This window comes from Ascaphus truei, chromosome 1 (genome assembly GCF_040206685.1).
Source record: "Ascaphus truei isolate aAscTru1 chromosome 1, aAscTru1.hap1, whole genome shotgun sequence".
NCBI lineage: Eukaryota > Metazoa > Chordata > Amphibia > Anura > Ascaphidae > Ascaphus > Ascaphus truei.
Genome location: NC_134483.1, coordinates 365,105,031 through 365,129,358, shown reverse-complemented (window position 1 = coordinate 365,129,358; position 24,328 = coordinate 365,105,031). Strand labels below are relative to the sequence as shown.

General features: G+C 43.2%; 1 protein-coding gene across 1 annotated transcript in view; it reads left to right on the top strand.

Annotated features, from left to right (window-relative positions):
- The window catches only part of MTUS1 (microtubule associated scaffold protein 1), an 84,532-nt gene that overhangs the window by 9,393 nt on the left and 50,811 nt on the right, over positions 1-24,328 (top strand). The window contains exon 2 of the mRNA XM_075610088.1: positions 23,691-23,899. Within this exon, the coding sequence (XP_075466203.1) occupies positions 23,691-23,899 (209 nt within the window). The remainder of the gene's footprint in view (positions 1-23,690; positions 23,900-24,328) is intronic.

Sequence of the window (24,328 nt, the reverse complement as noted above, 5' to 3'; positions counted from 1 at the left end):
CCAGGTGCCCCTCAGTACTTTGGGGAACTTCCATCAGGTGTGGACACTATGGTTGAAGGGCACGGTGGGGCTACGGCTGTGAGAGGCCTATATTGTATGTGGGTTATGTCTAAATCTAGTTGTACCTGTGTTCAGTAAACTGTTACTAAATACGAGTGTGTGATCTTATTGCATTGGGTCCTGTGAAGGGGTTATCTGGTGCTGTTTGGATCACTCGCAGGTGGAGGCGCTGTCACCAGACGGATCAGGTATAACCTGGGCTCCAGCCATGAAGGATCGGGCCTCCTGTGAGCCGCAGGTAAAGCACCACACACTCAGTAGCCGCCACATTTCCCATAGGGTGGGGAAAAGGGCGCTACAGATGTAACTTAAAAGAAAACCAATACATCACCATATGTTATGTTTTCCCTCCAGAGAGGTCATTGGTGTAGATGAGATATCACATGCTCTCTCTTTTCTGTCTTTGACTCTCTACTCAGACCACCCCATGGCTGCCTCCTCTTCTTCCTCCATCTCACCTCAGGACTTTGCTGTCTTTTTTAAGGAAAAGGTGGAATCCATACGTCAGAACATCCCATCTGTTGCCTCCTCCCATCCCACACCGCTTCCCAACTCTTCTCCTGCCTTTCTTGACTCTCTTTCGCTATCTCGGAGGAGGATGTGTCACTGCTGATCTCCTCTTCTCCCTCTACCACTTGCCCTCTTGATCCCATTCCCTCCCATCTCCTAAAACCTCTTGCTCCTTCTATAATCCCTATGCTCACACAGATTTTTAACTCTTCCCTTTACTCTGGTACCTTTCCATCCTCCTTCAAGCATGCAAGTGTTATACCATTACTCAAAAACAGCAAGCTTGACCCTACCTGTCCTAACTATCGACCTGTCTCCCTCCTGCCTTTTGCCTCAGAACTCCTTGAACGTCTTGTATTCTCTTGATTGCTACACTTTCTCAAGACCTATTCTCTTCTAGACCCTCTACAATCTGGCTTCCGCACTGCTCACTCCACGGAAACAGCCCTCACTAAAATAACTGACGACCTCCATGCTGCCAAAGACAGAGGTCATTACACTCTGCTCATATTACTCGACCTCTCTGCAGCATTTGACACCATGGACCACCCTCTTCACCTTCACATTCTCCATACTCTTGGTATTGGGAACAAAGCTCTATCCTGGATCTCATCCTACCTCTCCCATCGTACTTTGTGTCTCTTCTGCTAACACCTCCTCCTCCTCTATTGATCTCTCTGTGGGGATACCCATGGGCTCTGTCCTGGGACCCCTTCTCTTTTCTCTTTACACACTCTCTCTAGGTGACCTAATCACATCTTTTGGGTTTAAATATCACCTCAATGCTGACGACACACACATTTACCTTTCAACCCCTGACCTTACACCTGCTATACAGACCAAAGTTTCTGAATGGCTCTCTGGAATATCATCCTGGATGGCCATCCGTCGACTGAAACTTAACATGGCAAAAACAGAGCTCCTTATACTTACTCCCAAACCTGGCCGTACTACCTCCTTCCACATTACTGTTGGAAATACGATCATTCACCCAGTAGCCCAAGCACGCTGCCTAGGGGTTACACTCGATTCCTCTCATATTCTCCTCTTACATACAAAACGTTTCTAAAACTTGTCGCTTTTTCCTCCGCAATATCACAAAGATACGCCCTTTCCTCTGTTACTCGACTGCTAAAACGCTGACTCAGGACCTTATTCTCTCCCGTCTCGATTACTGCAACCTACTGCTGTCCGGCCTCCCTGCCTCTCGCCTTTCTCCCCTACAATCTATCCTAAACGCTGCTGCCAGAATCACTCTACTCTTTCCTAAATCTGTCTCCGCGTCTCCCCTCCTGAAATCCCTCTCCTGGCTTCCGATCAAATCCCGTATCTCACACTCCATTCTCCTCACTTTTAAAGCTTTACACTCTTCTGCCCCTCCTTACATCTCAGCCCTAATTTCTCGCTATGCACCATCCCGACTCTTGTGTTCTTCTCAAGGATGTCTTCTTTCTACCCCCTTTGTATCTAGAGCTCACTCCCGCCTTAAACCTTTCTCACTTTCTGCCCCACACCTCTGGAATGCCCTTCCCCTCAATACCCGACTAGCACCCCCTCTATCCACCTTTAAGACCCACCTTAAGACACATTTGCTTAAAGAAGCATATGAATAGCACTGGATAATTCTGGACACATGATACATAAAGCTTGGCCCCCTGCAGATGCACTTACTAGAATTCCCTCCTACTGTCTCTATATGTTCCCCTACCTACCAATTAGATTGTAAGCTCCTCGGAGCAGGGACTCCTCTTCCTTAATGTTACTTTTATGTCTGAAGCACTTATTCCCATGACCTGTTATATATATTATTTGTTATTTATATGATTACAACATGTATTACTACTGTGAAGCGCTATGTACATTTATGGCGCTATATAAATAAAGACATACAATACATGCTTTGTCCAAAACACTTTTCTGGTGAAATCTAATTTTCATAATCTTTTCCTACTCTTTATGTAGTATTCTTTCCCATTGAAACAACATAAACCCAGCCCCTGTCGTAAATCAGCAGCGAGATTGCCAGTTTTACGACAGAGTAAAAAACCTCCTACAAAATAACGTTTTAACTAAACCCTTTAATATCTAAATGTATTCATAACTTCCTTAACTAATAATTACACACACGTGAGTCACATCAATACATTCTGGCGCTCATGGCAGACTAAACATGACCGTCTTGCCACTAAACCTGAGCAACAAATTAATATCTGTTCCCCATTACTTGCTAGACCTCCCATATCTGGACCCCTTGCGCTCGTCCCCCTGTCACAAATGCAAATATCAAAATTGTATACGTTGGCAGCGCTGTCAAGTCCCTGATTCCATGTTGCATATCTTGGGATGGCATAGGTTAGTCCCACCACCTGGCAATCCATAAACCCCTTCCAGAGAATGCTTTGAAGAAGCTTTTGTTTATACTTTATCTAGAGTCCCTGTCTGGCAAAATATATGTTCTTATCTCTTGAAAATATCAGTTTTTACTACTAGGCTTGCAAAAGGTGTTAACATACCATACATTCTCGTTGTACTTTTAGCACCCAACTTCAATCAAGCCCCTTTGAAGCTCCCCCTGTTTCATAAGTCAGAAACACCAACTATTGTATGTTACACACTTTCCCCCACCCCCTGGGGGATGTGTAGCTACGGTGTGTGTAGGGTGCAATACCTGTGGCTCACAGGAAGCCTGAGCCTCTGCTGCTGGGAGCCTGAGGTGTAATACAACAATAATATACACTTTGCAAAGCAGAACAGTTTTACTATATATATATATATATATATATATATATATATATATATATATATATATATATATATATATATATATATATATATATATGTAAATATAACTGTATGCTCATCTGCATGTCTAAGGCAGGTCTGCAACCCCGCCCTTCACCATTATCACCCAGCACACAGCACTTCCACTGCAGCAAGGGATTCTGGGAAATGACATGCAAATAAGCACGCAGTGCCACTTTTTGCTTCAAAAACCATTTTTAGCATGGTTCCCTATAGGCTTAAGGGAGGATTTGGTAACCGTGGTCACAGCACTCCACGCAACCAACGCTTGGAAAATTCAAAAAACTTTATTAAGCTCCACAGTGAGCATACATAGCACCACTCTGACGCGTTTCGTCTATAGAAAGACTTTTTCAAAGAGTGAAGATCCCCACACAGTACCGGATCTTATATAGGAGATGACGTATACAATAGGCACCTCCCTAATTGGCAAGGGCCTCCCATATCTTAACACAAAGTCAGATTTGGACGTCATCCTATTAAAGGGACCAAATACATATTACCCACATATATAAAACATATTTAAATATTTTTAAAATCACTGTTTATTATATATATAAAAAAGGAGTTAGTAGGTAACTCAAAAAATTGTAACAAACTTAAAAAATAATATATGTTGTTCCAAAAATATAATTTGAAAATGCTTTAAAATTGCATGCATAAAATACTGTTGCCTAAGCGTTGGTTGTGACGAATATAGGAGATGCAGATCCACATAAACATGTAGAATTTCAAAACATCATAGTCTTTAATTGTTTGGTTTTAAACCTTCAATAGTCAAAAGTATGCTTTAAAGAAGAGAACTGTGGTGAGCACTCAGGTGCAATATAAGACAAAAAACACTTGGGTATTAACCCGTTGAGTACCGAGTCTCCTGAACCGCAGCACTATTGAATCTGCATATGTCCCATAAAGCTTGGAGCTGACACCACTGATATATAAGCCATACAGTCATTAGTTTTTGAGGAAAGCAGTGATAATGCAGGCAGTGGGCTGGTCAATCCATAGAGATACAGCGGAGCCTCTTCAAAGAAAAGACCCCACAGTAAATCACAGTGCGGTGCCAAGTAGCCTCACAACTGCCTAAAACATAACTGCATGTATTATTGTGTACTCACGACACCCGTTCTGCACTGTAGCTACAAGAACGCTCCGGTGGCCATCTCTGCTACTCGTGGTGTCGGCGTGCTCCTATCCGGATATGACGTGTGAAAGGGAGGATTTGGTAACCGTGGTCACAGCACTCCACGCAACCAACGCTTGGAAAATTCAAAAAACTATATACTTATAACTATGGAATATTGCTGTGTGTGAACAAGTCCTGTTTAGGAAGTCTTGTTTGGCTTTTGTGTATATACTATGTCTGCCACATCGCATTTCAATTTATATTGTAATCTGATCTGGATATGGTATGCTTTGTGTATATGGATATATGCTATTGTTTATAAATCCATCAGGAGACGGTTGATCCACATCATCCGATTCTAATATGATAGATTATGTAATTCGTGTTGTTCTATTAATTATACATTATGTGATTATATACTAAGTGAGCATTACAGTGTCTTTGTTTTTAATCCCAAGTTTTTTTATTGGTAATAGGTGTTTATGTATGTCTATTATGTTTTATATATGTGGGTAATATGTATTTGGTCCCTTTAATAGGATGACGTCCAAATCTGACTTTGTGTTAAGATATGGGAGGCCCTTGCCAATTAGGGAGGTGCCTATTGTATACGTCATCTCCTATATAAGATCCGGTACTGTGTGGGGATCTTCACTCTTTGAAAAAGTCTTTCTATAGACGAAACGCGTCAGAGTGGTGCTATGTATGCTCACTGTGGAGCTTAATAAAGTTTTTTGAATTTTCCAAGCGTTGGTTGCGTGGAGTGCTGTGACCACGGTTACCAAATCCTCCCTTTCACACGTCATATCCGGATAGGAGCACGCCGACACCACGAGTAGCAGAGATGGCCACCGGAGCGTTCTTGTAGCTACAGTGCAGAACGGGTGTCGTGAGTACACAATAATACATGCAGTTATGTTTTAGGCAGTTGTGAGGCTACTTGGCACCGCACTGTGATTTACTGTGGGGTCTTTTCTTTGAAGAGGCTCCGCTGTATCTCTATGGATTGACCAGCCCACTGCCTGCATTATCACTGCTTTCCTCAAAAACTAATGACTGTATGGCTTATATATCAGTGGTGTCAGCTCCAAGCTTTATGGGACAGATGCAGATTCAATAGTGCTGCGGTTCAGGAGACTCGGTACTCAACGGGTTAATACCCAAGTGTTTTTTGCCCTATAGGCTTAAGCTTGCTGCATGGTCACAGCTTTGAGCACAGCCAGGGTTAAGGTGCATACCCAGAAAACCACCCACAGACAGCTGTTTCGACCTTAATGTGTCTCATCAGTGTGGGGTTGATTGACTGGGTATGCAAAGAAGCTAAGGGATGGGGTATACCATAATACTGAGTTAAGTTATGGTGAGTAAAAAAAGTGACAAAAACCCTCCATTGCAAAAATGCATAAGGAGGGAAAAGAAACCTAGTGTATAAGCACTCTATTTCACAACTAAATGTATAGTGAATGTTTTAAAATACTTTATTTGTACAATTAGATAAAAAAATGGGGTTTAAAATAAGATGTATGTCAAACAGTACGTGACTGTCATTAGTAACGTAACTCTGGTAAGTTATGTTGATGGAACATATGGTGATCCCTTATGGATATTCGGGATCCTTTGCTATTGTACAGCTGCCTATTAATATAGGACTAGGGCCATCACCGGGCCACTGCTCAGAAACTGTTCTGTCCCCTTTTGGGTGGATCTGGAATATGTAAAAATTAGCTATAAAATGCTTTATTCATCCGCTATATGTGTAATCAGTACAGAGACAGCTGGCAGCCTCACTGGCTGTGTGTTGATTGTTAGGGTTGAGCTAAAGCACTAGAAAACCCATGTGAGAGTTTCTTCCCCAAACCACCACTAGCCTATGAGGTGATATTGTTTTACTTAAGAGTAACCAGGTATCCCTTACTAATAAGTAATCAGGCAATATCAGCCCGATGGGTACTGGATACCACTGAAGGCTAATGCGGAGGAATAAAAGTATTATCCCCCGAGGTGGTCTAATAACTGGTCTCCTGTAAGGAGATACTGTTTTAGGTGAAAAAGACCCTTATAACACTTGTCCAAGCCTCCATTGCAAAGCAAATATGGAAATATTATTGTATGCTCATCTGCATGTCTAAGGCAGGTCTGCAACCCCGCCCTTCACCATTATCACCCAGCACATATAGATATATATATCTATATATATATATATATATAGATATATATATATATATATATCTATATATATATATATATATATATATATATTACACCAGGCATTGCATGGCCGTACATCCCAAAGTACCAAGGGACCCTTGGGCAACAAACAAACCCGGTGTCCACAAAGTCAAATCTCCCCATCCAATGTGTGGTACAGCGCTGCCCACTGTGTGAATGTGAGTTAGTGCACTTAGTTGGGTACCTGCCGGGTGTGTCCACACTCGGGCGCACCAATGCTGTTCTGATGATGGGATCCACGGATCCGTTGCTGTAACCCGCGACGCCTCCGCCTCTACGGTGGGTGGGTCCCGCAGGGATTGTATCACCTTTGATGGTCTCTGCTGTAGATGGGTGTCTGGTCCCAGAGCACCTGAGGCCAGGATGCAACTGCATCCTGGCTGGGTCCATCACTTTAATATTAATGGGGCAGCGTCCCTATCTGTAGGCCTGTCTCTGCAGCAACCACAAGCTGAGGGAAGTCAGGGCCAAGCTGGGGCCTAAATGGGGTATCTGGCCTAGTACAGGTGCCACAGACTGCACACATAACCTTCCCCTTCCTTGTCCCAGCTCCGACTGGCGTGGTCCCAAACGTTCCAAATGTATCTATCTCTCCTTGCAGGGGAAGCTACAGCCCTGTTGGCTATTGACCGACGTGTTTCTTGCCCTATGCATCCAGGAGGTTTTAGTCTTCTGTGGAGCTGTTCTCCCATTGGCCGCTATCCTGCCTAAGCTACTGCGCATACGCAAAGCCCTGAAATGGCCACCTCACTCAAGATTCTTTCTGCGCATGCGCTAAACGTTACTGCGCAAGTGCGCGCATTTCCAAGATGGCGGCGCCATTGCCGGAGCTCCGGCGATGCACTCGCCACTCCGGTCCCTACTGCAAACTCCTGCAGTCTCCCCGGCTTCTGCAGCCGATTGCAGCCTCAGCAAAAGGTATGGGGACACTGGGACCCAACGGGGAAACACCAGAGGGATTAAAAGACCTAATATCTAATGATATTATAATGACGGGCATCCTAACATGCAACTAATTATGTATGAAGCACATAATGCACCTAATTCAAATTGCTCGGAAAAATAAATGATTGACAAAGAAATATAAATTCCTATCAGTAATGGTGAAGGTTGCTAGGAGACTGCTTTAACTTTTCTGGTCGTTAATGATGAAGGCGCGGAGAGACCATGCACACAGATTACGATTTGTTGTGTACAACCTCTGAATGTGGAGAAAACAAATGATGTAGTAGGGCTACAGGTGAACTTCATCTGAACAGTTGTACATACCTAATAACATTTATGCCTGAGGATAAATAAATGAGAGCTCCATACTATAGAAATGTTTTGGCTTTGGAAGTGTTTAGACCAGGCTCCTAAATTAGCATAGAAACGGGACACTCTTGGAAGGTGGTTTTGGCTGAGACATTTTTTTTAATTTAGAGTATGTTCTAATTATGTATCCCTAAACTCGTATCATGTTGCAAGCATCTTCTGTTTTGTTGAAAGGTTTGTGAAGGTGTAATCCATGATCCTTTTTAGAAACATTTGTGTTGGCCTAACCTTTCAATAAACTATTTCAAGCTGCTTTCTGTAATTCTCAATTATGTAACAGTCTGTAGTTTTTTCATAGTACTTTACTTGTTGTGTCAGAGCTCTATGGCAATGTTTGTAGTTGTAGCAACTTCTAATAGAATCTACAGTATAGTAAAATATGAATCAAAGCATGTGCTTGAACTGTACATGAGTTTGTGTTAGGCCTGGGACATAGTGAGTTTAAGCGTCGCTGAGGCAGGCTGAGCCGCGCTGAGCAGATGCACAAAGCCCCTGCATCTGTCATCAGCGCGGCTATAGTTTCCCCCTCCACATGCGCGCTGATGCGTGCGGAGGCTGAGAAACTTGGAACAGACAGGCAGGTTTGAAATTTGCTGTCCCGTCACGCCTCCGCCCCCTGAGCGCGCTCACTGCGTCGCCTGCAAGGACAGAAAAAAGCCCAATTTTCAGCAGGCGAGGCAGAGCAGGAGCTTCCAATAACTATGTCCCATGCCTTAGATTTATTTTGTATTGCAGCCCCTAATATAAGCTTTTCAACTAAAATACTTCAAGAACCACATTACCTTGTCATTTTGTTTTCTATTGAAGTATTCTGCATGAATCAATGGTATATTTCAGGGTTTTCTTCTGCCCTTCATCTTGTACATGCTTTTTTTCCCCATGTTTTGGTCTCGGAATTTGAGCAGTGCTAAGGGACTGGAGGTAACTGCAGGTTACAATGTCCCCTCCCCAAATACATTTTGAAATTCTCATGTTCTTCAGCTACATATGCTGTAGGGTCCACTGAGCATTTTGATGATGGAAGTTGCGTTGCTGGAATAACTATGCTTTAATTTATCCTGGCTTCATGTGTAACTAGACCACTAAAATAAACAAATGTGTAATGTCTGTGCTACTTTATTCATCATCATCATGAACAATTTAGCTCCAGACATGTAAAATGATGCTGGAGTTGCTATATGTTTTGATCTTCGATTGTGACATTTGTTCTCATCCTATCCAGTTTGAAATGCACTTTAATTATTTTTTTTTTAAACTGTCAGACTTCTTCTCCTCTCCACCCCCCACAAAATCTATATTTTGAAAATCATTTTAATTTAGTCAGAATTAAAAATGTAATAAATGTGAATTAATAAGTGTGTTCACTACATTTTTTCTTTTGCTGCTTACGGTTCTGATATTTATGTATATTATACTAAAGCCTGTTTTAGCAGGAGCTGAATATAAACCCCCTACATACTGTATGGCATGTGTTACTACTGTTGTGCAGGCAGAGGTTAGATTGCAATACTGTAGTATGGTTTAAAAAGGAAATCTTTCCGATAGCAGACACCAAGTTGTGCATTGTAAAATCCAGGACTCGGCCTATTCTGCTTTGTAATTACATCACCCGTCCTGACTTAAACATGACGACCAATAAGAAATGCTTTACAGAAGCTTCTATTCTATCAGTCTCTGGTCCACAAGCCTACTGACCTGGTTTGTATGTATCCTGAGCAGGGAAAACATATTTTAGGTAAGTCAATAAAGTACTATACACGTGGAACGTTAATCCGAGGCTTTGCATGTTTAGAAATTACACCTAAACTATAAAATGGATTTGTATGTATTTTTTCTAGTTGGTTCTTGGATTAACTCTCTAGTCATATGTAACACCTCTACCCCTGACCAATAGAAGAGGGGCTGCATCAAAGTGAGATTGTATGTGTGTGTGTGTAGGTGATCAGCGGTTACCTAGTATCTCAGGGTGCTGGAACCTCTTGCAGGCTGGGGTGTAGAACAAGGAAAAGGGTGCCAGGGACTTTTATTAACAGTCCTAATAGAGCACCAAAAGGTTTTCAGGTTACAAAGATCTCCTCATGTTACGTGCAGACACATACACTCTGGTTAACTCAGCCATGAGGCTTGTAGGTAGAGTAGCTCTTTTTCATGCCTTTCCCCAGCTACTGGAAATAGAACTGGATCCTTTCCAAGCAACTCCCCAGCCACTCTTCCAGGTCTCCTCCAATGAGCCCCTCTGTGAAGAATCCACTTCCTACTGTGGCAGGATCCAGGTGTAGTGTAGTGTCTCTAGGGCCCCTATACTGGGAGACTTTCACTAACTAGAAAACAAATGTTGCTTACCCCTATTACAGGGCTAGAAGCCATGGAAATCCCCTCAATGTGGATCCGTTTAAGAGCTGAGAAATATATCCAGGTACTTTATACAGACGGGCCCCACCCATGTGGCGGGTTCCGTTCTATGGCCCTGCCGCAAAGCGAAATCGTCAGAAAGCGGAACCAGCGATTTTCGGCGTCTCCTGCATGTCTCCACATGTGCAGACCTGCTGTCAATCCTTCGCGCATTTCGCAACCTCTGCATCCCCCTTTCTGCGCAAGCGCGACCTCGGACGTCCCCGTTCTGCACCTGCGCAGACATGGCGGCCCCCTTCTCGGTACCGCCGTATCGCCGAGAAGTGGGGCCCTAATGTATTCATAACCTTTTCCATACCCCTGTTGTTGGGCAGGAAAAGAGAAGGCCTTACTACCAAGTCATCCCCTAAAGCAGGGGAGCGCAATCTTTTTTCCCTGCCCTCTGTCCCCCTCTCCTACCGCCCCCCCCCCCTGCTTACCTTGCTTCAGATGTCCTGGCGTCATGACGTCACATTGCCATGGTGACGTGTGACCAGGAGCGTCTGAAACAAGTTAAGTAAATGTTTACAGAGGCCCTGCAGCTCCCCCGGCATTAATTTAAATTCATTCTGGAAGCGTGCGGGGGCCTCTGTAAACCCCATGTCCCCCCACAGCGACACTGGGAGCGCTCCCCCCACTTTGCGCACTGCTGCCCTAAAGCGTTGACCTTTCCAGTATCTTCTGGAAGGCATGAACTAGCCAATCCCCATTCTAGGTAACTTGCAACATAAAATAAGTAACATGGATTAGTAACTTGGAATTGGTTACTTAATTAGGGCCGTAACTTGCATACCCTAAGGGTGCTATAAGTACGTCAAAGCTTGGCTTCAAATGGAATGAGGCATTGTGGGTGGGAGTATTTTATTCCTTGTTGACATGACATGCTGATCAAGTTAACTTTATTTCATTCCTACCGATCCCTGAAGTATTACAAGCAAATATGAAATTCTGTCATAAAAGATTAGTACCTACGTTTTCATCTTAACGTTAGCTGAAAAAGATAAATACAGTTTTGCATATTGAACTAATGCCTTTCAACATTTTTACAAGACTTGATAGGTAGGAATATTATATAATTATTTGAATCTGTATTGGCAATCACAAGGCTATTAAACACATGTTTGTTATCCCTTTTTGCATACTGATGTTATCCCTTTTTGCAATCTGATGTTATCCCTTTTTGCATACTGATGTGTTGGAACGTCTCCTTTCCATCGCTGTAGCCTCAGGCTGCTTCAATGTACAATGATTTAGAAGTCTTAAAAGATAATAGGGTGTCTGTGCATTTTTTAATTCCTCAAGATCTGAAACGTTTACAAGTAATCCTAACATTATCAGAGCAAACCATGTTGGTGCGCACTACTTACTACTACCAGGGACCACCTGTTATTCCTCTGCAAGTTCGCTTTAGTAACAACGTAACCACCATGCTGCTAAACCCTGCAATGCAGGGAGGCCCGGGAGCGTAGGGGGGGTGCTCTGCAGGCCGCCACTGGAAGTTGGCCTCAAGTCCCGCGCCGGTTGCTGCTCTCTGCATCTGCTTGCTGCAGGGGCGGGGCCTTCACTGAGCACAGGAAAAACCTCCTCCCCCTGCCTGTTTTAATGTTTGCATGGCTGAGCACACAGGCAGGGTCTGAGCAGCCTTAGGCTTTGGTCCGGCGGCACGCGCGGCAGCGGGCCACCAGCCCCTTTCCTGCAGTCTGGAGGTCCCCGTTGGCTCCTTCCGACTTGGCTGACTGCGTGCTGTGACGCGTCAGCCGGCCGATGCTGCAAGCTCCTAGTGATTTGCAGCTCTGGCGCGTCACGTGGTGCGGCAGTCAGCCAATGAGGGAAGGAGCTACGGATGGGAGGGGAGCAGGGAAGGAGCTGCGGGGGAAAAGTGTTTGTATGTGTTTGTATGTGTTTGTGTGTGTGTGTGTGTGTGTGTTGTGTGTTGTGTGTTGTGTGTTGTGTGTTGTGTGGGGGGGTGTGGGGGGGTGTGGGGGGGTGGACGGCACCACGGTCTCATCTCAGACCTGGCAAAGTTTTACCACGCCCCCTGCTCCCGCTCCGACTCCCTACAGACCGCATATCGCGGTCAAGTGCCTCTCCACGCGCCGCCTGTCTACCGTGCGGGCGCGTGGTCTGAGGCAGCGGAACCTTAGCCTAAGACTAAGGCCCCGCTGCCCGCGCTGGCCTTGCGTTCTGGCGGCACGTACACGGCACTTCACTGCGGTCTTTAGGGAGACGTTTTTATGCACGGGGGGCAGGAACATGACGGGGGAGGGGGGACGCAGCCATGATGTACATTTTCTGGTCTGTGTGTGTCCGTGTCAGTGTGTCCAGCATTGAGGAAGGATCCACCCCTTTGCCGGCGATCTCCCCTCCTCATTGGCTCCCTGCCACACCACGTGCGCGTAGCCGCTCGGGATCACAATCCTATTGTAGCCCCTGCTGGCTGACGTGTCACAGTGCAAAGTGAGCCTGGCAGCGAGGAGGGACTGGGGCCGATTAGGGAGGAAGGAGCTTGCGAGTGGCGCACGCGCGGTTGTGAGCGCCGCCGGATGCAGCGGGACCCAAACCTTATCCCTTTCCCCTTAGGGAAAAAAAAGTGTGTGTGTATGTGTGTACACGTACATGAGGTGTGGGAGGGGATTGAGTGGGGTGTGGGGTGTGGGGATGTGTGATGGAGAGGTTGGTGGGGGGGAGAGAGTGAGAGGAAGAGGAAGAAAGGGGGGGGAGACATGGGATAGAGGGGGACAGTAAGGTTGGGAGGAGTGAGAGGGGGAACTGTGAGGTGTGTAAGAGGGGGGTGCTCACAAGGCCGGTCACATGGGGACCCGGTGGAAACAAAATTTAGTTTTTTTGTTTCAGGTGTCCTTTCAACCCTTCTGCAGGGGGAGGGGGTGTTAAGGGGGGTGGGGCAAATGTAGTTGCGCCTCTGGTTCGCTTCTAATTTCCCAGCCCAAAACAATGGTCACAATAAGAATACTTGTCAGCCTCACTGTGGCGTCCAATAGAAAGCCGGGACATAAGTAGGTAATTGCAGGTTTTAGGATCTGTGCCAGCGATCACCAGATGAAAATTATGTAACACCCCTATCTCTCCCCGCCCTCCTCTCTCTTCTCCCCCCCGGCAAGAGGGACCGAATGCACAGTGAAAAGGAGGGGATATTTTAAGTCTGTCACTTAAAACAGGTTTGGGTCCTGCATAAAGGTGAAGATGCGCAGCAGTTTACCTGTGGCATCTCAAGGTTGTTGACGAGGATTTGTGCCGGCTTGTACGAGGAGCCGGTGCAGGAATAAAGAGGAGGGCGCCAGGAACTTTAAACATGATTATTAACAGGGAACACTTGTTCATATCCAAATATACGTTCATGAAGAGAGACACTCTTGTGAAACAGGACAGGTTTTCTGTACTTGCAAACTCGTTAACCCAGTTCCCTCTTACTATGAGATTAGTAATGGCTCACTCTCCCAGAGAGCCTTTTGCCCTGCTTAGGACAGATTAGGGAGTTACCCCTGAAACTCCTATCAGATCCCCTCAGTGATTTTCCTCTTTCAAAACCTTGAGCTAAGGAATTACTCTACTTTAGAGTAGATCTACTGGATACATGTTCCTAAGGTCCTAACACTGAAACTTGCCCTAGCACTACACAACAATAAAGGTGCCCTAATTACCGGCTGGGAGACCTCCCTCAGTTAACCTGGATGTTAAGGTGATCCTCTTGCATGTTAAATGAGGTCTGGCCACAAAATGGTGAATCCCCAACTTTTATACCCAGGGGCGTGGTCAATCTACCCCAGTATCTGGGCAGATTATATGTTGCAATGTGGTTACACCATATCAGGTGGCATGTTTACAACTTCTAGAATTAAGGCAGAGCTAACTCTGACATTTAGAATGACATATTAAATACTAAAATATAATAAAGTAGGCCCTGCACAGGTATTATCCCCTACACTGCCTTCAGGGACCAATACTGACTGGTAAGATACCAGCTGGGTGCTGCATTTATGTAAAGGGGAATAAATTAAAAGCAGAGCAATTTTCCTTGGTGACCGGACGCAGTTGCTTTTAAGACCTCTTTTCAACTGGCGCTTTTAAGTTCTGGCTATTACAGTACTCTGTAGAATTAATCTGTGCTGGGTTGTAGCAGGTGCATTAAAAGGTCCTGTAACATGCACATCAATTTTCTTTGCATCCGTACAGCACATTAGAGCAGTGAGATGAAGGATACTTAAAGGGGCAGTGCTTCCTAGGAGACAAGTGTACTAATGGAAGTGACCGGTGTAGTAGATCTGAGTGATTGATGCATTTTTACACCAAAATCCAACGCCTAAGTACTTCCTTTTTTTTGCTCCGTTTATTGCATTTTTCAGGGATTGTTGGTAGGGATACCGAAAAGAAAAAAAAAGGGGGGGGAGGGAATTGGGTGAATAAAATTAAAAACGACTAACGTTTTATAGCTTGAACAAAGGCTGATCTGAGACATAGGAGGGGATTTGTTTCCTATGGCTATATCCTTGTGAGATGTCTCCATGTGCTCAACCAAAGGTAGCATAGACAACCCATCCCCCCCACGGACAATCTTTGTGTAAGCATGGTTGCATTTACGTAATCCAATTAGATGGAGTTGTTTTTCTATTACTTCTAAGGGATTGCACCATTAATGAGCAAAAGTGCATGTTGCGTGGGACCTCCTGGGAGTAAGCACTCTATTGCTTTCTGCTTTGCCTGTGCATTACAAAAAGCAGAGAGCCCTTTTGATTATCAGACTTCTTTTTTCCCCCAGCTTTAGTGCGTGTCCCCCCCAGAGACATCCCGCTCACTTAGAGGCTAGTGTAAACATTGGAAAGGCTGCTTCATACACAGACTATCCTGGATGCATTTTCAAGGATAGGGTAGATTTTATTATTATGGCTTTTTCCCTCCCCAGTTTATGCTAAAGATGTTGACCTTTTAACAAGCACCCGCCTCATTCACTTCTCACTCGCATACCTTTTCCCTCACATACCCTTTCCCAGCCACCTTTAATTCCCTTCATAGTGCAGAAATTGACCTTGAGATTACCAAACCATCTCTTTCCTCCCATGTTTATGGAAATTGTAAACCTCCATTGCCCCCCAGTGGATGTAGATGAAACCAGACAGGGAGCAGGTGTATTGTCAGATGTAATTGCTTCTGCTAATTAAAGCCTGCGGTTTCCATGGGACCTTTCCAGGAAGGATTACACCAGCACTATTCAACATTCGTTGTTTATGGACAGTAGCATCTCAGGAAATGTTGGATGTGTTTGTTCTCTCAATGAGAAACTACCGATTTTTGCTTCTTTAAAACAATCATGTTCCCAATAGAAACCAATGTATTAACGCTGTGGTCAATTGTATGTGAACCTTGAAAAAGACCCACAATTGAACTTTGGCGACCAGGTTGATCACACTGCATTCTGGGACTGCAAAACCAACAGAAACACGTTAATATACTAATATTGTCATAATGTAATCAGCAGGGATTCCAGCAAATGCTGGGAAACAGAAAACGCTACGTTTCCCAGCACATACCAGAGTAAACGAAACAAAAACAAAAAAAAGATATACTTTGCAATTACTCTTAATTTGAAACAGACCAATCACAGCTGCTTTTCATTTGAAACTGCTGAAATTCGCCTCCAGTTTCTGTTTATTTTCTGAAACATTGGTACTGTTGAGATAATTTCAGTTTTTCTCCTTGGTTTGGTTTTGGTAAATTAACGTGCCAGATAGTTGATATTGGTGAAATCTGCATGCTTACTGGTTATTTCTCAGTCCTCTCAGGACACAATAGACGGGCCATATTTTATGTAGAACTAGATAATCGCACATTAATATAGAAGATCAGTGCTGAAATGACCCTGGTTCCTGTGATGCCCTTTTCAACTTAAATGACCTGTTTTCATGCAATAGAAGTGACACTTGTTTATCCCACCCCACTGCTTGAGCCACTCTTCCACTTTGGCACCAAACTGCACTTTATATTGGTAAATTGTACAAGATTGACGGTCATGCAAAATGGAGATGTATTGTAAAAGCGTTAATAAACCTGCAGTAACCCGGATGGTAGTACTGAAAGGTTATACTAGTAGAAAGCAGGGGTTGGTTACAGTAGCGGAGACGAGGTAGTGACTGGTGGAACTCTGCATGCCAAGTACCCTTTTCCATTGAAAAATGTTTCTGCAACAGATTTGACCAAGTAATATTTCAATAGACCTATACATCATTAATGGTGCCACCCTTCAAGTGTTTGGAAGGTAATGAACTGTTTTAAAATACCCAATGAGCAAGATTAATATTTTATTTATTTTCATTAAATCTTTATGGCGGGAATGGCAACAGTATCTTCCAGTCTGTTTTTTTTTTTAATATATATATGTATATATACATATATATATATATATATATATATATATATACATATATATATATATATACATAGACCATACGATACCGGTTGCAACACGACATCAAGGGACAGCACGCAGGTAAGTAAATCAAAAATGTTCTATATTTGATAGAAGACACAAAAACCGACGTTTCGGTCCCCCAGTGGGACCTTTCTCAAGGTGGCGCACCACCTTGAGAAAGGTCCCACTGGGGGACCGAAACGTCGGTTTTTGTGTCTTCTATCAAATATAGAACATTTTTGATTTACTTACCTGCGTGCTGTCCCTTGATGTCGTGTTGCAACCGGTATCGTATGGTCTGTTATTGCTTTATGGGATAAGCACCAAAACTTATTTACTTGCATATGGTGTGCCGGCTGTGCATTGGATTCTATATATATACATATATATATATATATATATATATATATATATATACATATATATATTAAAAAAAAACAGATATACATATATATATATATATATATATATATATATATATGTATATATGTGTGTGTGTGTGTATATATATAATATTAAAAAAAAAAAACAGACTGGAAGATACTATTGCCATTCCCGCCATAAAGATTTAATGAAAATAAATAAAATATTTAATATTCCCAGAGACTTTATGATGTAGCAGTCCAGAGATACCAGATTGTAAAACATATATATATATATATATATATATATGTATATATATATATATATATATATATATATGTATATATATATGTATATATATGTATATATATATGTTTTACAATCTGGTATCTCTGGACTGCTACATCATAAAGTCTCTGGGAATATTAAAACAAATATTTGAAAGTTGGCTTTAATCTCAGAAAATTGTTTTATTTGGGTTTTTTTTTTTGTAGAACGTCGATTAGTTCCATTTCATTTCTATCTGAAGATCCACCTTTTTAAAGTGATGATTTTGGGTTATTTGTCTTTTTATTGTATTTGTCACAGTTCAGAATTTTAATTATTATTTTCGTAATCTTTTAAGTGAGGTGCTTTGATTAGTATGCACACGTTTATCTAGATCTACACGAGAAAATTTATTGGATATGTAACAACGTGTATATGTATACCTACTCTCGTGGCAATTAACTTCTTTTTTTTCTGTCAGATTCTGCATGTGTTGCGGAATGTTTATGAACAATGTCCGCAAGAGTGAAAGGGATGGTCAAGATAAAGCTCCTTCTCTGAGGGCAGGTGACTCTGGGGGGTTGTACTCAGAGGTCAATGATGCTGCTTCTAGGACTCACTTGTTGCTGAAAATTTGAACTATAAATCTCCAGGGCAAGAACACAATATGGCTGCAGAGGTCAGTCTTGGCTCTAGCGCCCTGTAGAGAAGCTTTCTATTGATTCCAGGGGAAATATTTTGTTTCTAGCCAGCACCTGAGAAACATTGTTACATTTACCAGTAATCGCAGGGAGTCCACCAGAGCTGGTAGCCTCACAGTTGAGCTCTGCTAGACCTCACAATTCTAGTGAGGTTAAAACATGACTTCTGAAGGGGATTGCTACTTTAACACAATTGACCAATTAACTTGGCTTTAGTGATCATTAAAGCAAGTTGCTTAGATATGTGCAGCCCTGACAACTGGATTTATTGGCAGCAAATGAGTAAACTCAGTGGATCACTCGGCACTAATTGATAAATATCTATGTGCCACATACTTCAAGCAAGTCGTATTTTGTATGCTTTCAAGCTGAAGACAGGACCCACGTAGAAATGCAACCGAATTATGCCTTGTGGGTTTTTCTTCTAATGCGCATTGGTACCAGGGGTCCTCCGTAGCTGAACTGCAGTTCTCGAGATACTCACAGGTGTAGTTACCGGGGTGTGTCTGCTCTCTCCAGGAGAAACAAAATAGGCACTAGACCTCACAGGTCCCCTGGGCCAATATGGGACGTCGTCTCTTTGGCTTCCCATTGGACCCCCATTGAAATCCCCTCCAGAAACACCGGTGACTAAACCATGAAGTATCTCTGGAACCGTGGTGGTCTTGAGGTAAAAGTGGAGCTTTCTGTTAGGGAGTGTGACCCCCCCCCCCTGTATCAAATTGTAATTTTAAGAAGAAAAAAACTGAATTTAGTAGTCATTGCTTAGTTTTACACGCAAGTAAAATATTTGTTGCATGTTCTTGTGACAAGTGAAGGCAACTTAAATGTAATTACAGCTACAGAACAAATCTCCAGGGGGCAGCAATGAGTCATGACAGAAACCTTGCGTGCCACATAATACCCAGCATGCCACATTTTCATTATAGGTGAAAGATGTGATCCAGCAGAAAGTACAGTATGGTGTACCAGATTGAGGTTTTTATTTTAAATAAAGGATTTTTTGTACGCACATTCATATATTATCCTGCCTTTTGAGTTCGTTTTTGTTTTTGTTTTCCCCTTAAGTGGCCATTTTGATGCTTACTCTTCTTAGACAACCAAATTGTATTTATTTTTTTTAATTTAAAGCTTAATTATGCTGGCATCATATCAAGGACATTACCTTATTTGAAGTTTAACTGATTATATTTTTAATTTTGTTGCCCACTGCTTACATTAATTCTCTTAAATATTAATTTACACTTTTGTCATCCTATTCTGTCATCATTACAAGTCAGTAGACTTATCCGGGATGGATTTTGCGCATAAGCGGGCGATCCTTATGAAACACTGGTAACTGCCTTATGGGCAAGTTGAGAGTTGAGAGATGTGAGCAAGTGAAGACTCACTGATCGTGCAAGATGTAGGCAGATAGTGACTCCTGCAATTAAAGATGCAATCATGAGTTTTTATTTATTTCATCCTCTTCTACTACTGGGTGATACCTGACCTGCTGGTCTAGAGGGGAGGAGGAAGAGGGAGGCAGAGGTTCAGCCTGGTACATGACGCCAATTCCACCAAAAAGCCCATATTGTCTACTGCATTAGCTGGGGTCCCGGCCTAATTACATTCATTGAGTAGTTGTGAAGTATGTAACGCTGTGTTCGAGACACTGGGACATGCATTGTTGGGCCATCACTATACTGTAGAATCTGCCATATTTTTATTTGGCAACTTTGTCCTGTAAATGAGCAAAGCTTTACAAATTGTGTTTAGTGTATTGGAGTACTTTAAATTGTGTTGAGTCCTTAATTTTTTTTTAATTTCAATTGAGACGTTGTACAATATTGGGAGAAGGGGAAGTAAGTTTTTAACCTGAATACTGTATAAAGAAACTATTTCAAAGTTGTTTACTTTAAGGGCGGCTTGAATGTCTATTACTTGATCCGGTTATATGCTCTTTAAGATAAGCTTTGGCTGATATTGCACTCAAGCCTAACATTGTGGTGTAAAGGAAAAGTGCTTGGTGAAGAATATTACCTTTACAGACCGTCTCTAAATGACAGTTAAAGAAAATGGTAGGATTGAACATTTTCTTCATATTATCCTCTTCAGTCCAAGAGATACATTAGTACATGACTGTGTGTACCTTATACCAGGTGGGCATGAGATTTTCCGTGGGGGAGGGGGTTGTGGCGCTTACAGAGGCCCTGCGCTCTACCCCATAATATTTAAATTAAATGCTGACGGATAACGCAAGGCCTCTGTAACTCAGTCTTGCCTGCTCTCAGCCGTCTTCTGGCGAGGCAGCGTCAAATTGCAACGCGCTTTTGCCCTTTCTGTCAACTCTCTCTTATTGCCAGTCTGCATTGGCTTTAACCCTCTGTGCCTGAGACCTGCTTAAATTTCAGATCTGGGAAGTGAACACGGCGTATACAGTCCGCTATAAAGGCACCAACTTAGACGTTCTGTAATGTGTCATGGGATATTTCAGCAAAAGCGGTTAAGGGAACAATTACATTGTGGTGGGTTTTTTGGGGGTGTGGGGGGGGTTAAATACAGTGTTGCTTCCTGCGTTTAGTCAACGTTCATAGTTGGGGTAATTCTAACAATTTGAATAGGTATTGCTGTTTTATGTATGTATGTATTTATTTATATACTGCCATTCATGTACATGGCATTTTCACGGCCGTAATACATGTGATAATCATATATAACAAATCTCACATAATGGAAAGAAGTACTTTCAAACATAAAAGTGACGTTTAGGAAAAAAAGTCCCTGCCCTGAAGAGCCTGCAATTTAAATGTTTTTGGTAAATATATCACATGTGAGCACATTCACATCTGACAGGTCTGTAACCAGTCTGCTAGCACTGGGGAGTGCAATCTTTTCCCCTTGCCGGCTGTCCTGCTCTCCGTGCGCCCCCCTCCCTCCCTCCTTACCGTGGTTCCCGGTGTCATGATGTCACGTTGCCATAGCAACGCGACGTCACATGACACCGCGGCGTCCTTTGTCGCCGTGTTGCCATGGCAACGCGTCTCCAGGTGCTGGTTGAACCACGGTAAGGAAGATTTACAGCGGCCTTCGAAGCTTCCCCGGCACTAAATTGAAGTGCCTTCGGGAAGCACACGGTGCCTGTGTAAACCCCGCGCCCCCCAGTTTGCGCACAGCTGTGCTAGCATACAATGCTTCTACTGCAGCTAAGGATTCTGGGAAATGACATGCAAATGAGCGCAATTACCTTTTGCTTCAAATCTATTTTAACATGGACTCCTATAAGCTTATACCGCATTATACAGATAATGGGTATTAGTCAAAATTTCAATTTCAACGTTTCACTTGCAGACAATCCAAGCTGGCACATTAATATGTGCAACCTTTGATTACTTTAATTGCAAACTAATTACGTAAGCTGCAGCTTGATTAGTTCGCCCGTAATCGATCAGCAAAAATCCTGCTTCCCAGGGTTCACTAAATGGCTGCCTTTCAGTTTCAATCAATCCTTCAGTCAGTGTAAGGCCGCGAGCGCGCACAGTGCACGCAACTGCACGTGCAAAACACGCGTGCAAATTTTGAACAGACTTTTTAAATTGCTCTTGCCGCGTCACGTGAGCAGTTCAGCCAATGAGGGGGAACCACTTTCGTGACGCCCGCCTCCCGATGTCTCCAGCTGGCAGTGCAGTTTTCATGCGCGCGCACTGACGCCGCAACTATAAACAAGGCCTAACTCTGCAGCTACATTGTATTCCTAAATTACTACGGTAACATTATCTATTGTAATTCCCAGCAGTTTGAGCTGCAAACTGCAGTATATTTGCAACACTTGTGGCCAATATCTTGCACTATTGGAGAGGTGAGCTAAAACCTGCTATAGAAATCAAAGGATGCTGATTATATTAACCATCATTAAAAATGGCATTAAGAGTTGAATTTAAAAAATAAATAAAAAAACATGTAGTAAGTATTCTTATACTACAGAGCTGATTTATTTAAAAAAAATAAAAGACAAATGTATGTGTAGCCCCCTTTCCCCCTGCGTCAAGCGACTACGTGTGGCAAACAGGAGGCCTGATCCTCCGCCACTGGGGACCCTGGGCTGTGTGTATATCTAATAAAACAGCGCCTCCACCTGAGAAGGATCCTGACATAGTAGGATAACCCCTCCCAAAACAATATGCCCACAGCGTATGGGGAACAGTATTTACTGGGAGGTAATAAACAATAACAGTAACAAGAACAGGCAATATATCTATACTATATATACACCGACCCGCGGTTAATATCCCCTTGGGTACTTGGCTGCAAGGGCACCAGTGTCCCAGTGTCCAGATCCCCAATGGCCTTTCCCACCCCCATGTGTGAGACAGCGCTGACCACGTGAATGATGGTGCACTTATGCGGATACCTTCCCTGGCGCTCCAGCCCCCGGGTGTAGCTGAAAAACGGTCAATGGGCAGTCTGCTCCAACGAGGCCTTCCGCCTCCGCGTAGGGTGGTCTCCAGCAGGAGCGTCCCACCATAGACAGTCTCTGAACGTAGGTGGTCTGATCCCAGACAACAAGTTACGCGTCACCGCGTGGCGTAGACACTGTGTCCCTGATACTGCACAACACAGGGAAAAGGGTCCCTAACTATGGTCTTCCCTATACAGCTGCAGCTGCCTACTGAGAGTCAGGGGACTAACTGGGGCCTGCAGGGGAAAGCTGGCCTAGTCCCAGGGCTACTGGCACCTGGGACCCTACCTCCCTCTTCTGTACCCTGCTCCCAACTGCCCTAACAGAACAGTTAGGGAGTGAGTTCAAACTGTTAACACTGTTCTAACAGTTATAAATGCAGCAGCCCTATTGGCTGCCTGGCAACATGTGATCTGCAGTCCCTGAGGCTGCTGGGACTTGTAGTTTCCAGCGGATTTATGGGTATAATGGCCGCCGCTGGCTCACAATCTCCCTGCAGCAACCACCCAGCCGTCCCCCTCACGCAGCCTGGAGGTAAGAGGGGGACCTGGCTACAGTAGGATATTGCATGGATTGCTCTTTTAAGGTGTGCTGGTCATTAGTAAATTTAGTAAATGGGCATATGATTTGGCATACATTTATAACCATGCCCAACATGTACCTGATTGTATGGTGTTTTATTTGTGTGCCTGTGTATCATTATAGATATGACATTTTAAGCCTATAGCCTTCATACGTCATGTAATTGTTTAACCGGCAATGCCATAAATTGTGAGATGCGCGTAGGCTGTAGATGTCGCCGGGAAAAAATGGTTTCTTCACTTTACAGCATTAGAAATAATTCTGTGGAACAATAAAATCTTGCCAAGTAAAAGAGCAGTACCCTTGTTAAATCAGCAGTGCAATCTATAACAGGCTGTATATCTCCGTAATAGAGAATTAATCTTATTCACGCAGTACATTTGTGATTTGAACATTTTAAACTTAAAACCCTACTAACGTTTTATAATGTGAAAGAACATTGTGTAAAATTACATTATTTTTTTTTACTCTCTTTTTTTTTTAAAGTTGAAAAAGCCAAGCCGAAGACCAGCCCCAGAGGTCCAGTGATACAGGCACAGACGCCACCAGTTGATACGAAAGCTCTTGAGTTAACACAGTGCAAAGCTATATGTGACCGGCAGAGAGGAATCATCCGCCAGCTGAAAAATCTCCTCACCAGCAGTAACCAAAAGTTTGAAGGACTGACTGTGGTGGCCCAGCAGTTGATAAGACAGGTAGGATTTGTATTCCTAGTTAGATGGACTTTCTTGGCACTGATAAGTTTGCCCTTGAATCTTGGAAAGGAAAAAAGATAAAATAAGGAGGTGTCTTTATACCCACCGTGTTGATTCATATCAAATTTGGGTCTCAAAGAACAGTTCATGTACTTTACTTTTTAAAATAATTTTAATGTGTGGTGGTGGATAGTTCCACAATTACTTCTTATTTGTCTGAAATTAATTCTATCCTAACTATAATTTAGTATGTGGTCATCTTGCTGTGGTGTCTTTCCAGCTATAAATAATTTTACATCTTTATGGTCTTCTTTACTTTAACAGTTTTGTTTGATACTGTTAGTTGATGAAGCTAGATAGTGTAGCTTCTTGTGTGGCCACATTCAACCATACTACCATATGTTACTGCATGGTATGTATCATTTTTAA